The 16955-nt window shown below is 38.8% G+C and overlaps 1 protein-coding gene across 8 annotated transcripts in view; it reads left to right on the forward strand.

The window, feature by feature from the left end:
* The window catches only part of lrch3 (leucine-rich repeats and calponin homology (CH) domain containing 3), a 47452-nt gene that overhangs the window by 27065 nt on the left and 3432 nt on the right, over window positions 1-16955 (forward strand). For 3 of the 8 annotated variants that reach the window (XM_007901734.2, XM_007902260.2, XM_007902002.2), the window contains 9 exons: window positions 833-889; window positions 2520-2579; window positions 5270-5350; window positions 9676-9736; window positions 10638-10754; window positions 11331-11446; window positions 11741-11878; window positions 12181-12258; window positions 14992-16733. In XM_007901734.2, the coding sequence (XP_007899925.1) occupies window positions 833-889; window positions 2520-2579; window positions 5270-5350; window positions 9676-9736; window positions 10638-10754; window positions 11331-11446; window positions 11741-11878; window positions 12181-12258; window positions 14992-15195 (912 nt within the window). In that variant the 3' untranslated portion in view covers window positions 15196-16733. Of the gene's footprint in view, window positions 1-832; window positions 890-2519; window positions 2580-5269; window positions 5351-9675; window positions 9737-10637; window positions 10755-11330; window positions 11447-11740; window positions 11879-12180; window positions 12259-14991; window positions 16734-16955 lie in introns of those variants that run through there. The other 5 variants (XM_007901791.2, XM_007902051.2, XM_007902125.2 and 2 more) reach the window with 5 other exon arrangements.

A 16955-nucleotide genomic window follows, 5' to 3' on the forward strand; every position in this document is an offset into this window, starting at 1 on the left:
CCTTTTGACTTTTCAGGAACATTCAGGTTTTGCTCTTCTGTGAGCAGGGATTCTTCAAACAGAAAGTAGACTGTGTAGTTCTGTGAAGGATCTTAACTATGAACTCCATGTCACTGCTAGATGCATGCACTGAATAAGCTTCCCTCAGTCCTTCCTTGCATGTGACAACATTGTGGGTTGTACTGCTGTGGTTCTATTTTCAGACAAGGTATTTTTGAATTCTAATATTGATTAATGCCATATGTTTGGCTGAACTGCAAACAACCATGAATATCAGGATGAAATACTGGGAACAAGCAGCATATTGATCAGCGTCTAAAAGGGTTATGTTTCAGGAAGCACTTCGGGTCTTGTGAAACATTAACTTATCTCTCTCAGATGCTGTATATTTACATCCTTTTTTTAATCCTTGCATTTTATGTAGCACCTTTCATGTTGAAGGGATGTCTCAAAACTCTTTGCAGATTTACTTTAAAGTGAAGTCACTGTATTTTGTCAAATTCTAGTTATTGTGTATCTCTTATCAATCATTAGGACAAGGAAATGTAATCGAAAGAATTTCATTGTTAGAGAACTACAAATTTAAATTCAACAAAACATGGTGAAGGAGCTTTAAGTTGTGGGTGTGAAGGGTGTTGCTGTGTGGAAAGTAATTGTGTTTTAAGTGTCTGAAGTAGAATGACCTGAGTTGGAGCGAGTGTATACAAAATAATCCAAAGTGTAGTCTATGCAGCTGCTATTTCAGAGAGGGACTGATATAATAAATGATATAATATAAACAGACTGATTTAATATAGACCTACTGAAGCTGTTTTCTGTGATTTCCCTGCAGCAGAAGAGTGCACAGAGTCCTCAGAAACAGAGTCCATCAGACAGTGATCATAGCAACGTAAGTCCTAAAAATAGTTTTAATTGAAGAGAATTACTATGGAAGACCTTTGCTGAATTCTCCATAGCAAAATGAAACATAACTTTTCATTTCAGGCAACCAGGGCAAAGCAGTAAACTAATGATAAGCCAGAATAAAAAAAAGAGCAGATCATTTTTGACAAACTGACCCTACTCTAAAGAATATATTTACTTTAAAAACATAATAATTTAATGGGGTTTGTCATATTTTAAAGCAACTCTAACGCATTTTAATAGATTCCCTAGAGTGCATATGCATGTATGTATATCAAGTTGTCCTGATTGAGAGCCTTTCCATTCCAGAAATGAGAGGTAGCTCACCATGGCTTTTGCAAGGCACATTGGTGTCATTTGAGTTTCCTTTTCAGATGTGGTGCCTAAAATGTATTAGTGAATACATTTCTTTGGAAAGTAGTAAATTTTATTGCTGGCGTTCGTGTTATAGGATATTATTTATGGAATTACAAACAGACAACAAATGTTCACCGCTCAGAGGTTTCCTTCGTTGAAAGAAGAATGCTAATGATGTGCCCTGATCTCTGTTTGCCTGTAGTTGTGAGAATGCCATCTATTTTGGCACAGTTACATCTTCTGGACTTATTTCCTCCCCTGTGAATTTAATTTCCCCTACTATTTAATTTGTCTGGCTTTACATTTACATTCCATTCCTCTATTTCCATGCATGTGCAAAATTAATTTAGGTCAATGGTTTCTTGCCTATTAATATTTTTCTCAAAGCAGTATCTCCCTTGTCATTTGCTCTGGAAATATATTTTTATAGTTGTGCTTTAATATTGAGGATGGGATGAATCTAGTTCACAGAGATCCTCAGCATTTAAAGCAGCAATAATTGGGTCTTCCTATATCTGTGTGCTACATGCTTTAGTGCTATGAGACCTGGGTACACAGCGCCCCCAGTTCCACCTTAATGAGGTGAAGCACCTTTTAGATTAGTCCAGTAGTCTTTCACCTCTTGTTTTAAAAGGTCGAAGACGACTGGATTGTTGGAAGAATAAAACTTGATTTATTCAGTATTTTAAATTCTGGTAACTCAGTTGGCTTTTTAATTTTAAAAAGATCCAAAATACTTATATTGAAAAAGCTATATTTCCCAGTAACTTTACACACCTCACTATGCTACACTGTTTGCCTGGGTCCTGAAGTATATTACACTGAGGATCCATTACATGTTTTATGTATGCATGTGTTATCTCACCCCCTTCCCCCTCACCAGCACCAAGCAAGCATTCAGTAACACTTGCATCTTGTCCATGGACACAAAGGTGAAGAATTGGATAAATTCAAAGTAAATTTCTACTTTGAATTTATACTTTGAATTAGCTGTGAACTGAGCTAAAGGTACATGGGTAACAGTTTTCCTGAGTCTTTATGGGTAAAACGGGTTGTATGATTCTAAATTACTGCATTTGGGCTTGAATTTTGGGCCCCTAAATATGTCAACCTTTTGTCCTGGCAGTAAGTGTTACATTTGTGTTACTTAGCTTACCCCTCTTCAGGCAACGGTTTCCTTGTCCTGAGGTGCCTACATTGATTGTTTGTGCTGTGTTTTGTTTTATTCATCTCTCTTTCTCCCCCTTCCCCACCACCAGCTTCCCAAATCTTTCCTTACCAGACGATCCCAGCACACAGACGATAGCGCCTTGTTAGTGGTAAGAGAGTGCCTGCATGGAATGGCCTGTTTGTATCTAGAAGCATAGAACTTAGACATCGGCATGATACGTCAACTGAACAATCGATAGCTAAAGCTTTGCTGAATAGCGCAACCCACATGCAATAGAAGGATTGTGTGTTCCTCTTTCCCAGGAGCTTGGCTTGGAAACTACATCAGCTAGTCCTGTGAGATTGTTACTGTTCAGGGATATTTCTCCATTTCTGTCATAGTAATTATTTTCTGGGGCACTTTTTTTTTGAAGATATGGGTGCTGTGAACTCTGTTCTCATCATAATTACTCACAAGTAGCAAGGCAAGCGTGGAACAGATTCCTTATAGGACTAGAGTTGGGCAGAAGCTTCAAACTTGGGATTACTGTTGTCACAAGGCCTAGGACTTGCAAAAGTAACCAGTGGCTCATCTTCAGTACCAAGCAGGATTTCTGTTATACTGTTTGTGGAAGTGGAGTTTCCTTCTACAGTGACAGGAAAAACAGGCATCAACTGCTGATTAAAATGTATCGCGGGAACCCGGTCACGTATCCTGATCTTTGGCTAGAAGATCAGATGTCTTCTTTGTTTCTGTGTTCTTATCCTCCACCCACCCCCACCACCCACCCATGTGAATGTGCATTTGACCACACACATGGTCAGAAAACAGTTAGACCTTACATGAAACAGAATTTACTTCTTTCTTGTTGGATATTGGTAGATATCACATTGTAAGCCCCATATACAGAACCGATAAAATGTGGTAAGGAGGAGTTTGGATGTTTTTTGATGTTTGGAACCTCTGATGTATGACATATTTGATCTGGGTTAAAGAGCTGGAATGAAACCACAGCATGCTATCAAAGGTGACTCCGAATTAAAGGGGAATAGAACACAGCTTGGCCCTGGTTGGTTGAATTCTTAGCACCACCGATAACAGGAGGTTGAGCTTCGGAGTTGGGGATTCTAAAGAAAAATCTGGAGTAAAGCCATTCAAGTTCAAAATAAAATTGGTATCTCTGACCAGTATTAAGTCTAGCTGCAGACAGATGAAAATGTGAATCTGAATTTACCATTTCTCCCCCCCAACCCCCCACCCCCCAAAAAAAATGTTAACAAATTGGAGGCTGGGAGGGAGGAAAGTGCTGTGGATTGTGCTATTCACATTTGTTTTACCTAGCAGTGAATGTTATATCTGTTAATTGATTCTAACTTCAATCAGTAGCTAGTAGCACTGTTGAACTCACCTGAGCAAATACTGTAATTTCTGCCCGTGTTGCATGAACTCAACACTTGCAATATGTCCAGTAACCAATAGACTGCTCTCTGGTGCAGCACCATCCACATACTGCAGAATACTCTGTTTGCAGAAGTCTTTAGGTTATCCAGGTTACAAAATGGTAAGAGGTCCAAAGTTATTTTACTGGGGACTGATCCAGGTCCGTCAGGTGCTAAAATATGCCCCAATGGTCTAGATTGTTACAGTTCTGTTTTGTCCCTTTTGTGTACCACTAAACTTTATTTACCTGGCCAAAATTTCTCTATTCAAGTTTGTAAAAGCATTGTGTTTTTGTTTGAGTACTTGCCTAATCCATACCTCATATGCATTATTTATGTATTTCATTTTTTTTTCTTTTTGTGTTTTGTAAATGTAATCATCAGAAAATGTATTCCTTCCATAATTTCCATACACTTTTCCTGTGTTCTGTCTTATTTTCAGTTTCTTTTTCTCTTCTACTACTATTGTGTCTCCAGCACTCTTCAAATTATCCATAATGGTCAAACCAACCTATAAACATGCTCAGAAGTAGGCATTCTGTTACTGGGGCACCTATTTGGTAGAAACTAAGTATTACAATTCATTGCAACAGGAGCCTGTCATTTATCAGTTCACTTATTAATGTTTCTGGCTAGTTAGAATCTAAAATAAGGACCAGATCTCAGAGCATTGGAATTATATTACTGTTCTTAGGCTACTGGACATTGATTTTTAATCAATAAATCAAGGGAGAATGAAATTCTAAAATAAATACTTTCTCTTTAAAATATTCCTGTTTCCCAACTGCTTCCACATCAGCAGTTTACAAAATAGATTAGTCCAAATATATTTTAAATGGTCAAAAACTCTAGAACCAGTGGATACAAATTAAAACTTGGGTAAGGGTAGATATGTCACGTGCAAGGATTATTATTACTATTATGGATAGTCGGGTTTAATTATTTTAGTGTGAAGTATTTTGCACATATTCACATGCAGAGAAAGGTGAAGGCACAGTCTCATTTGAGGAAAGCTAATAAAATCTATGGAAGTTTGTGTGAAGTTCATCGTAGTACGCAGCAGAACTCCCAGGCTGTGTTCAAGTGAAAACAAAATTCTTGAATCAACATCATTAGGAGAGAATTTTCAAATCATTATTTTCAGCGATGGATGATGCACTTCCTCGTTGTTGATGTGGAAAGGTCGGATAGTTAACCTGAATTTGTCCACTTTTTTTCCAGCTCACTGCCTTCAGTTATTCTTCTAAGTGATTGTTATTTGTGATGTAGATTCATAATTGAATTGCTGTACAAAAAGAAGGCTGTTGAAATGAGACAGAATGCAGTTGCCACCTTTTTCCAAGACTACACCTCGCTGATAATTTTCAGGCTCTTGGCCCTCTTGTCTTAAAGCTTTCTTCTGTGCTTCTTTCTGTAACAGAATGGCTTTGAACCGCACTTCTTCTTTGAGATTGACAGTAACACCAATACCATTAAGCGGAGGCCTGGCTCACACAGCAAGGTGATTGAGCAGCTTTTGCACTGTGTGTGGCTTTGTGTAGCATGTGATTTGTGTTTCTGCATGAAATTGTATTTGACCATTGATGCATCTCACCAGACCAAAATCTTCACTGTGTAACACTAACCTGTCATTAGGTTTACACTGTTATTTTATATGCATTCAGGGAGGTCTATTTGTGATAGTGAGTGTTAGCACATTTATTTAAATGCCAAAGCCATTGAAGCCAAGTCTCATCATGCTATTATCAGACATGAACATGCAAGTGCGCACAAACATAACACACACTAAGTAGGAGTTATTAAATAGCGATCCAGTATGGACCCTAGCTGTTCATTTCTTCTTTCTGTCGCAAAAGTTTTGAGACCAAATTATTATCCATACTGCTGTCTTTATTAAAATCAGCTACGTAGCACAGGGTGGAGATGAAATCTGTGACCTTCCACATTTTGGTGATTCGTTTTCATGACAGCCAGTGTCACTAACAAATGAGCCAACAGGTGACATAGAAATAAAATAAGGAGTGTATGCGATATTCACTGGGACACTCCAAACTCAGTGTGGGTGCATGAGCTGTAAGAGACAATAACAAATTACATTTCTATAGCGCATTTCACGTCAGGAGGACGTCCCAAGGCATTGGACAGTCAGGGATCCCCGCCTGAGCTGGTGGTTGGGATCAGGTGGGGTGGAGGGTAGTGGTAGGAGGGTGTCCGAAGGCACAGTCGAAGAGGAGGGTCTTGGAGACAAGGGAGGGAACGAAGCGGAGGGATTCGGATAGAGTTCCAGAAGATGGGGGCAGAAAGGCCTGCCTGCCAATGGTGGGGTGGTCAAAGCGGGGGACGTGAAGTAGGGTTTTATAAAATGCTGAATTGTAAATATCTAAAAAGGAGAAATTTTAAAAGTGCTAGAGATAAACCAGGGGAATGGGACTAAACAATTAACTGTTTCAGAAAGCTGGCACAGGCTCAATGTGTCAAATGCCGCTTTCTTTCTTTTAAATGTAACACTTTACCATGCAGCATACTCTTAACGTATAATTTTCATTAATTGTATGTTTTTCTGCTTTAAAACCGTTAAATTATACCCATACATTTCTTTTCATTCCCAAGTAGCTGGTTTATAACCTCCCTGAAATCTATCCTTTCATCTGTCTCTTATTCTCTTTCTATCGCTGACTCAGAAAAAAAAATCTTCATGGTGACTAGGTTACCCTAACAGTACATGCCACAACTAACGTTGGGTGTAACCTAAGCAGGGAACTAAGCACTTGAGGAAGTCCTATTTATCCAAGTGAAATATTTTTCATTACTAATGCATAACTAATGTGATTATATCTGCTACCTGGCCTGAATAAAGAGTCTATGTTGGTCCTGTGTGTGCAAATCCTGTCACTGTCAAATATGCTAATTCCTATACAGAACTGTAATATGTCAAATGCTGGTCTTCGTTCAGTTTCCACAGGACTCCAGTGGTGCTTGTTTAGTAAATGTTAACTCATGCTCTTGCAGATGGGTGACCTCTACTTTGAATTAAGAGAAATATGCAATATCCCTTCTTTCTGCACTTGAGCATGCTTGTAGGAATTAATGTTTCATTTGTGAAATGCACAACAAGATTTGTGTATAGCAAGTACCCAGATATGTCTTGGGCAAATCCTCTTGAATTCCACTCGGAGCTGATCTCACACAACTTCCACGAAGTCAGATTTTGACTAAACGAAGCTCCTGATACCTGGCAGGAGTTCCATATTAGAGTGGAGATCCCAATGGTCAACATAAGATGCATCCAGGTACCTGCAAGATATGCTACTTATAAAACCTTTTGGAAAATTAGACCCGATTGTCACACAAAATACATGACATAAATATAGTTAGCATCATTTAAAGACTGATACAAGTCCCTGCCCCCTTATGTTCTGCAATACAGATTGTTGTGAAACGTTCATCAGCACTTCTGAAAACTAACTGAAATGCTATTTGGTATGACAGACAGTATATTTCGTGCCTTTGGTCCTAAGAGGATTAAGAATCTAAACCTGTGACTAAAGACATGAAATACAACTGTATGTTATATGTGCTAGCAAGATGACCAAATTGCAGTGTAATTTAGTGTTGTGTTTGAGTAGAAATGTTTTACCATTCCAAATGTTTACTGTGCAAATAATGAAAACAAATAAAACAAAAAAAGGCAAATTAACTGTAGATTAATAATTACATTCTGAAAAACTTCACAGAAATTAAATTTTAATAAGTGACTATGTCAATTTCCATCATCGTAATAATAATCCTTGGTATAGCGCCTAATCACGTCTGAGAAAACTCAAAAGAGTTTCACTGAATATACTGTAAAGTGAGTTGAGTACATTTTGTGGACAAAATGCAGCAGCCAATTGCACACAGCAATGCCCCACAAACAGTCGTGGATTCAGTGATCAAATTATTATTTCTATATTTTAGAGAGATGGGCAGACATTGATGTGATGTTCTGTTCCACTTCATACACAGAAGAAGGCTGCAACATTTTCTTGTTGTAGGAGAGATGTTTTTGTGCAAGTTGATCCTGGTGAATCGAAATGAATGCTAGCATATCGGTTGGACATTTCAAACAGATCAAAATGCATGAGATGTACACTAGTCCATCAGATCTTTACCTGATCTACGTTGAAGGAAGTCTTAGGCCAGTAAAAGACATTGACCACACTACTGAGATTCTTGTTTTTTTTAAAAAGTACAATTTTCATCCCATTGGCTCTCTACTCCCTTTCCGGCCTCCTTATGTTGAAATGTGGTTCCACGGACACTGGTTGCCCTCTGGTACTCCACCCAAGTGGATATTGTTCGTGTGTTAGCTTTGGCAGTGAATATCAGCCGGCCACTCGACTGTCGACACTGTTAAGGTTGAGCCTGACCTCTCCCCACCAAGCTACCAGTATAGGGTGGGAAAGAGAGGTGAGAAGCAGGAAGCCTGTCTGGTTTTACCCTCCATATCCTTGAGAAGGCCAGTGCCAATTTAGCTTCCCCTTACAGCTCCAGCTGAGACCAGAAAACTTAGCATGGACCGGGATTCAAATAGCGAGCCCCTGGTCTAAACTGCATCTACCCACTCCACCATTGGAGTTTTTATTGCTGAAAATATACTGGAGCAGAGCTTAAAATTTGAAGAAACGTTGAAAACATTTCACCCACCACTGCTGTCTGTCAAAGCCCTTCTTAATTTAGAATCTTTATTCTTTCTCCTGTTTCTCATATTGTCTCCTTTCTCCTTCTGCCACTTACTATTGGAAATGAACCGATAGTTTGTCTTTGATATGGCCCATACTTCTACCATCAAATTGTTTTATTTGGTCTCAACTACCTGAAGTACTAAGTGGCTGTTCGAACAACCATGTAAATGTACTATGGAACCCTTTTATTGCACCAATATGCTGTCCAAACCTGTGGTAATTTATAATAGCAATCCTTGTATTTCAGTGTTCAGCACACCATTAAAAAAAAACACTTTAAATGAATCCTGGAGAATGAAAAGTCTCTAAGGAATGTGGGATTTATTCAGGTGGCCTGCTTTTCAAGTAGGTATTCCTGGAGGTAACGATTGGCCTATCACCCCTGGGCTGGATTGGAATAGTTTCAGATATTTACCAGGCTAGTGTTTGCCCGTGAGTTTGTTTAATATACTTAACAACAGTCAGAAAATGAGCTTCATAAGAATAAGTATTGCACATTTCGGTCTTTTGGAAACTTATGACCAAAAGAAATAGCATAAGTGGATGTTGCTGCCTAGTAGAACTATTGAAAATGCTCCCCTTATAGTTAACATCTGCAGTGTGATGCGTTCATTGTGTGATGAAATTGGTAGGATCAAGCTGCACCACTGAGCTGCACCACCACACTGAGCATGTCCACACGATTTATGGATCCATTCCATTTCAAAAGTAATCCAGAGAAGAGGAATTGGAACTATATTTATTTTGTTTCGAATTGCATTCCCAGCATTTGTGCTGTGGTACATCACCTCAAGTGACCCAGTTGAGGTAAAGACAAACCTTCTTCACCATAATTCATATCCTTGATTACCATGAATAAATGACAGGTAACTAGGTCATGAATCATTGGAGTGAATTAAATTTGATCCATCTTTCAGATTTTGATCCTCTGTAATCTAAATGAGCCTTAACTGTGCTTCTTTGACCCTGATTCATTTACTGGTCATAGTTAAGTGGATGGTTCCTAGATCGGCCTGGGTCTCTGCTGTGTCCGTTCTTCGTGAATACACGGTACTGATTTTCTGCCGCAGTAAAAGATGCTTAACTTTCTTTTTCCTCATAGAGTGAAGAGCGAGCTCCTTTGACACATAGTGCCTCTGTTACGCAGCCACCTGCCCACACAGGTAAGAGGAAACCAATTTAATTCTTCTTCAGCATATTTGTTCAAAGTGATTGTGTATGCAGATTTTCTTTTCTGCTTTTTCTTGAGCTGCAGGATGATCTTGTTGACAGTAAGATGCTTGTTTTGTTTTAGCAATGGTTTTGATAAACCTGAATGCAGGTTGAAACAAAAGCTCCATTATAACATTTTGTCATTTCCGATTTTAAACAAATTCAGTTTGCTTAGCATTATTTGTTTGCCAGACACTAGTCTCAAAAAAGGAAAGTACAGTGGAATCCACTTTTGCAGGATACCTGTTAACCCCAAACGTCAGATAGATCGATTTAGATCGATCGACACCGCTTAAGCTGGAAAAAACAACCATCCCCAATGTGTCCAGCTTAACCGGCTTCCACTGTACTTGTGTTTTTGTTTACATTTCAAAATTTATGTTCTTGCAAAATAATTTTGTTGCTGATTTTGAAAATGGCATGCATTCATTGCAAAGGGATATTGTGATTTTCAGGGTTTCAAATCATACCTTATGAAATTAAATGGAAGTTTTACTCTCAGTGAATCAGCCTATGAATTTCTAACCTTTTTAAGGATCGCCATTGTCCTGCATTGCATTATTGTCATGGACAACATTTAAACCTGTGAACTTGACTAATCATTAACTGATATGAAACTAAGAAGCATACACTCACCATAAAGCTTGCCCATCACTGTTAAACTACTACTGCATGACATTTATATCCTGTCTTAATATTGCAATATTACTCTGTTGTGTTAGCTTGTGATTTACTAGTTTATTTTTTTCTCTCATTTCTATGTCCACTTCTTGCTTTCACTGGTTATTAATTAACCCTGTTTCTCAATCTTATCAAATCTTGATCACTCTCTTGCACTATCTCTGGCTGCAGCTCACCCTTCCCCTCCATATCCCGGTCCTCCTTCCCCTTCTTACAAACAGCCCACACCTGCTTGCCGGCCTGAAAGCTACCTCTTCAGAGCAGCCATGAGAGATGAACTTAAGAAAGGTAGGTTTGGCATAGGAGTGAGTTTTCTGTAACCCATAGCTTAACAGCAGCAACATTTATACATGCATATCTCATGTGCACAGGATTTCCAGCAGGTAAATTGGAGAGGAGAGGGCCTTTCAGTTCTTGAGCTAGCTGAGCAACAGAAGAATGAACTCCATGGCTACTGTTTGGTTACTACAATGTCAATTCAATCTGCATCACTTACCTGTTTCTGAGGTGGACACTTGGACATATGTGTGCAGTTTTAGAGAAAATGTCAGTTCCACAGAGAGGGTGTAGCATAGATCCACTTGTGACGATCCTCCGGGCTCAGGCTGGCTCCATGTTGAAAGCAGAATGAGCAGTCAATTCTTTGTAGTGCTGCAATACTTGAACCATGTCCTATACGGGTTCAACAATGAGACTTGGAGGAGTCAGCATTTCACCGTATAAAATGGATGATTATTTGGTTCTGTATGCGTTTTATTTTTTAAAACAAACTACAGAATGAAGGGAGGGTAGAAGATGCGCTTGCAAACAGGGAGCTATTTATGGAAATTGGATCTTTCACATAATTTCTCCTATTGTTTGTAGATGAGACTACCTCTGCCTGCTCCTCCACTATCCCCAACCAGGACACTGGAGACACATTACTACAGAACCGAAAGCGATACGAGGATGAAGAGAGAGTGATAGAGCAGTTACGAAAGGTAATGAATTACAGAGTGGCTAATGAGATTTGGTGCAACACTGCCTAGATCATCTCACAAGAAACTAGGCACATTGATGTGTCCAATGTGTTTTTAATATAATTTACTTAAAATTCAATCTCCCTCCCTGGTCATTCACATTAACTCTTCAAACGTGAGTAGATTGTCTCTCTCTTCACCTCACTTTGGCTCATCAAGTTGCTAAATTTGTTCCCCTCACTGCAGGCTATTTAAAGGTAATATTTATCTTTAAAAAATCTCTAAATATCTGAAAGTTTCTTTCCAATGTTACAGAACATTGAATCCCGGTTGAAGGTTTCTCTCCCGAATGACCTTGCATCAGCACTTACAGATGGTGTCGTGCTCTGCCATCTGGCTAATCATGTGAGACCACGCTCCGTGCCCAGTATTCATGTCCCATCCCCAGCAGTGGTAAGTACACAACTTTGTAAGGGAGTTGATCAGTGTATAGCGGTGATTGCATTGCTCTGTGAGGGAGTGGATCATTGTTCGGTGGTGAGTGCACCGCTCTCTATGGCAGTCTTTGTTTGAAGGGATCTCACTGCACCCTCACTCTCTGAGTTGACTTTATTTTTAGAATCCAAGTTTCACCAGTCTTTACTTTTCAACATATTTGTAACTTATTTATACTATTTTATAGAAGGATCATTGTATTTCAAGGATTTGGCATTGATTAATAAATGTTTTAATGGTTTTTCTATTTCTGCTTACAGCCCAAACTGACTATGGCAAAATGCAGACGAAACGTGGAGAATTTCTTGGAGGCTTCTAAGAGAATTGGTGTTCCACAGGTAAGTGTGCAGAGTACCAGGTAAAGGATTCTGTCGTTCAGGAGATCATGCCGAAATTATCTGTGCATTACTCTCAAGACAGTCGAGTATTTTTCTATAAGTGCAGGAAATACGCCTAGTTGTCATCATAACTGAAATATTTGCATTTCAATGTCTTCAGTTAAAAATGCACTATTCAGAAACTCTGGTTTTCTAACTTAATGTGAACCAAATTACTTTTTAGCAAATATTTATATCTTTATGCAAACTCTTGCTTGGGAGAATTCCTTTCAGTGGTATCATTCTGGCAACTGGGGAAGGGTTGACTGAGTCTTTGACCAGTGACCTAATAAATCTTTTGCCTGCATTTAAAGTCGCATGTGCTGAAGGACAGGCTTTGAACTCTCTAAAAAGCTGTAAATAATATTCCTTAACCATATTTAGACGAGAATGTAACATTTCTGCTTTCTTTATTCTTATTGACTGGTATTTGAGAAATCCAACTGAATAAATGTATGCATAAATTTCTCCCAGATTAAATCCTGTCTAGAGCATACAGCCACCATCAGACAGAATTCCATCTCCATTAGCTGGGAGGGTAGAGCCAGGTTGGGAACAAGCAGATGCCATCAGGGAGGGAACTTCAGTGGTTGACAAAAACAGTCCCCACTGTTTATGACTTATGACTGTTGTGTCTGTAGCATTCTATTCAATGAGAACCCCAACAAATTACTCGTAATATAATAATAATCCTTGCATTTGATATAGCGCCTTGCCATGCCTTCAAGACGTCTCAAAGCACTTCACAGGATATACTGTAAAATGAATTCACTGTGTAATCAGTGTAGAACAACTGAGAACTTCTCAGGAAGTTTGATAATATCTTATAGTCATTCAACTAAAAGGCTTTTCGAATCAATCTTGTATACTCTGCCTATGCATTTGGTTGCTGATCTCTAAACACACAGTGGTTGGTGTGCATTACAACTGTCTGATTGCAATCTAATATGTTTAAATGAACTTAAAATGCAGCAAAAAAAAAGCCTGAACAAAACTGCTAGTATCCATCTGGAAGGATTCATGAATTTCCATGATCTAATTGAGCACCAAGGTTGTAATTCACTCGTTCCCTTGATCTTTCTGCAAAGTATATCTTTAAATTTTCACTTAAAAATATTTAAACTTCCACTTAAATTCCTGTTTTGGGGTGAGGTACGTGTTAAAGGTGGAATCCATCATTATAATATTGTATCTGTTTCCTTATTAATTGGAATTAATATGGTAAGAGTTCCTGAAGATAACAGCATGTGTGACTCCTTAAGTGTTAAAAGTAAATCCATCAATCACAGACATTTTGACTTTTTCTGAAAGATATCCTGTAAAAAAAAGTAACACATTGTAATAGGGATTATAGCTAAAATCTACAGTTTGTTAATTCTGCTCAAGGGCTGATCACGAATAGCCTATGGGCACATTCTTGCCAATTCCCCTCCCTGAGGGGAAGTGCTCACAATTCATTCCTTCCTGATGAGACTCTACTTGGAAAATAATAATCACTGAGATAGCTCCACTAATGGATTGCCAGCAGCTACATATTTTACAAGAACAACAACTTGCATTCACGGCAGCTCAGAGTGCTTAAAAATTTGCCATAAAAATTAAGATTGTTGGGTATTAAAGCAAAACAACTTGGTGTGTACTTCTGCAGAATGCATTCAAGTGGTTTTGACCATTTCCTAAAAGCACTTATTGGGATAAACAATAACAAAGGGTGAAAGGGTGGTGGAAGCTGATTCGATAACAACTTTTAAGAGAGAAGTAGATATTTATTTGAGGAGGACAAGTTTGCAGGGCTATGGGGAGAGCGCGGGGGAGTGAGATTGATTTGGATAGCTCTTTTAAAAGAGACGGTACAGACACGATGGCCCGAATTGCTCCTTCTGTGCTGTATGATTCCATGAACAAATTACATTTACACAGCACCTTTCCTGTCGGGAGGGGGTCCCAAGGTGCTGGACAGTCAGGGATTTGGACCCAAACCGGGAGTTGAGATCAGGAGGGATGGAAGACAGGGAGGGTAGGAGGGAGACCGAAGGCTCGGTCGAAGAGGAGGGTCCTGAGACGTACCTTGAAGGAGACAATGGAGGGAGCAAGGCGAAGGGACTGTGGAATGGAGTTCCAAAGGCTGATCGTCAATAGTGGGGCAGGCTAGGCGGTGGACATGGAGCAGTCCAGAGTATGCTGAGCAGAGACAATAGTTTCCCAAAAAACTCATAGAGTAAGAGTTGTTACTTTTGTAGGGAGGGGAAAGAAAAAGAGACATTGAAACCAGCGCTTTGACTGCCACATTGTCCTTTTCCAGCGTGAACAAAAACAGACCCCATTCCATTTATTGTGGTTAGAAACACAAACTTTGTTCAACAGCACAAATACCTGTAGCTTAGTTTTAATTTTTCATTCAGGCACCGTCTCTTAAATCAATATTATGGTATAATCTTAAGAATTAAAAGCCATGAATTACTGTGATCCCTTTCTTATAGTAAACAAGGAGAAATTTGTAATTGCAAACTGGAACTAGAATTATTGCCCATTTAAACTGAATACTGACTTGGCAATTAATCTTGCACCTTGTGTTTATTCTGCATGCCCTGTAAAACAGAACAGAGATTAATTCTTTAGTAAATGCTGCATGCTGAGTTTCTCGACTAATTTTTCTCTATCGTTTCTCTCCTGCACTCACTGAAACTTGGGAAGGATGACCTTTGCTCCTCATCTGATGTGCTCCAAGCCAACTTCCTCAGCACTCAAAAGACGGTTGACACTCTGCTGACTTTGGGAGAGAGCACAGCCTGCCCTGTATTCATGCCTCTTTCTGCCCAGCTTGCAGGCTTTGCTTTCTTTTACATCAGTGTGATGCTGCTGCTTTTCACTCTGTACCACTTGATCACTGTGTTCTAACCAGAAGTGAAAGTATGTATACAAGAGAGAAGCAGATTCTAATAGGTGCACCACATGTGGCCGTTAGCTCAGAAAGGGTTCATGGATGATATTTCTAAACGTTCTCACCAGAGATTAATAATTTATTTCCAGTCAAGATTTTGCCTCAGACGAGAAACTCCAAACATTTGGACCAGAAGCCATTTCCAGTGCCTTTCAGTGAATTTCCTGGAGTTTAAAATCCAGACTGTATTCATTTGTAATAATTCTTTACTGACATGAGAAGAGCTTTTTAATCATGCTATCAAGATAATTTTGTGCTTAATTGCTAGTATACGTATTACCAAAATAACAAGATATATATATAGTTTTGTTAAGACACTAATGCGGAAAGTTTGGGGTTCATGTCAATGGAAGCTCGACTGAGAGTTTCACTATTACAGTTTATTTGGAACCTTTATTTGCTTTTAGAGGTGAGACTTTCCCAGGTTGAATTCCCAGAGGTGAAAGGATATCGTTTAACACCTATGCCTTCAAAAACTCTTTTCAGGTTCTTATTTTTAGTCTGGTCTACCCAAAAATGAACTCTTCCAACAGCCTCCCACTTCCTGGGGTTAAAGCCATTCTGACAATAGGATTTGGTGTCAGTACCTCCAAAGCTTCATCAGTCAGCAACTCGATTCTCTCAGGTCCTGCAATGCCAATGCTGAAACTAATATTTGTAGAAATATTTAAACAAGGATTTATCCTTGTTCTGTACTATGAGGAAATATAAGCATAAATATGTTATGCCGATGTGGGGTTAAAGTTCAAATACGTGCCTGTGTCCCTCCTTCACTACAGTATCGCAGCTGCATTAAATTAACAGCTTATTAATAGTTAAAGATCACAGCAAAGGTACCTAATTTAAGAGGGGAATAAGTGGTTGGTACCATTGTTGTTAAACCGAATGGAAAGGTGTCTTTAATCCTGTCAACATCTAGTTTGGTCATTTCAGAAAAATAGATTAGTAGAAGCAGACTGGTGTGGAGATTGTCAAAAAGATTGGTGTGGAGAGTCTTTAGAAAATGAGACTGATGTGCAGATGACTGTATCATGATGTCAATTGGGAAAATGCACCTTGGACTGCCTGCAGTGATTTGAGAGAACTCCGTAAGACGAGTAAATAGATGTTGAGATGATACTGAAGAAAGCCCCAGATATTCTCTGGTATCATAAGCATCTTAATCGATCCATTGTGTGCTACAATCCAAATAGCAGAACTTACTCTCCTTTCACAAAACAGGGGCATCTTAACCCTGGGAAATACAGTGATGATGCATTTTGTTTGACAGGTTCAATCATTCCAAGAAAGGTTTGGATAATTCCTTGATATGAAGTATGAGGGATTTTTTTATTTAATTGCCATAAACTGTTTTTCCTGTTTCGTAAATAAAAATAAACCTTGATCCTGCTGAATAAGTCAAATAGTACTATATTTTTAACCATGGAACAAGTTATATTGTGTGCCAATGACCTGCATACCTAGCATTCAATTTCTTCATTAAAATCTCTACAGTTACTTCAGATGGTTCAGCACTGATGGAGAATTTGTGCCTTTTGAAAACCTTACATTTTCATTCAGAGTATTAGGATCATAGGAACCAGAGGCGGCCATTTGGCCCATTTACTTTGTTTCAACAATTTATTTGATAACCAAGTTTTGGATATCATTTCCTTACCTTTTTTTCATTCCCCATAATACCATTAATTCTCAATTAACTCAACTATCTTCCACTTAA

Source organism: Callorhinchus milii, unplaced genomic scaffold, assembly GCF_018977255.1.
Source record: "Callorhinchus milii isolate IMCB2004 unplaced genomic scaffold, IMCB_Cmil_1.0 Scaffold11, whole genome shotgun sequence".
NCBI classification, from domain to species: Eukaryota; Metazoa; Chordata; class Chondrichthyes; order Chimaeriformes; family Callorhinchidae; genus Callorhinchus; species Callorhinchus milii.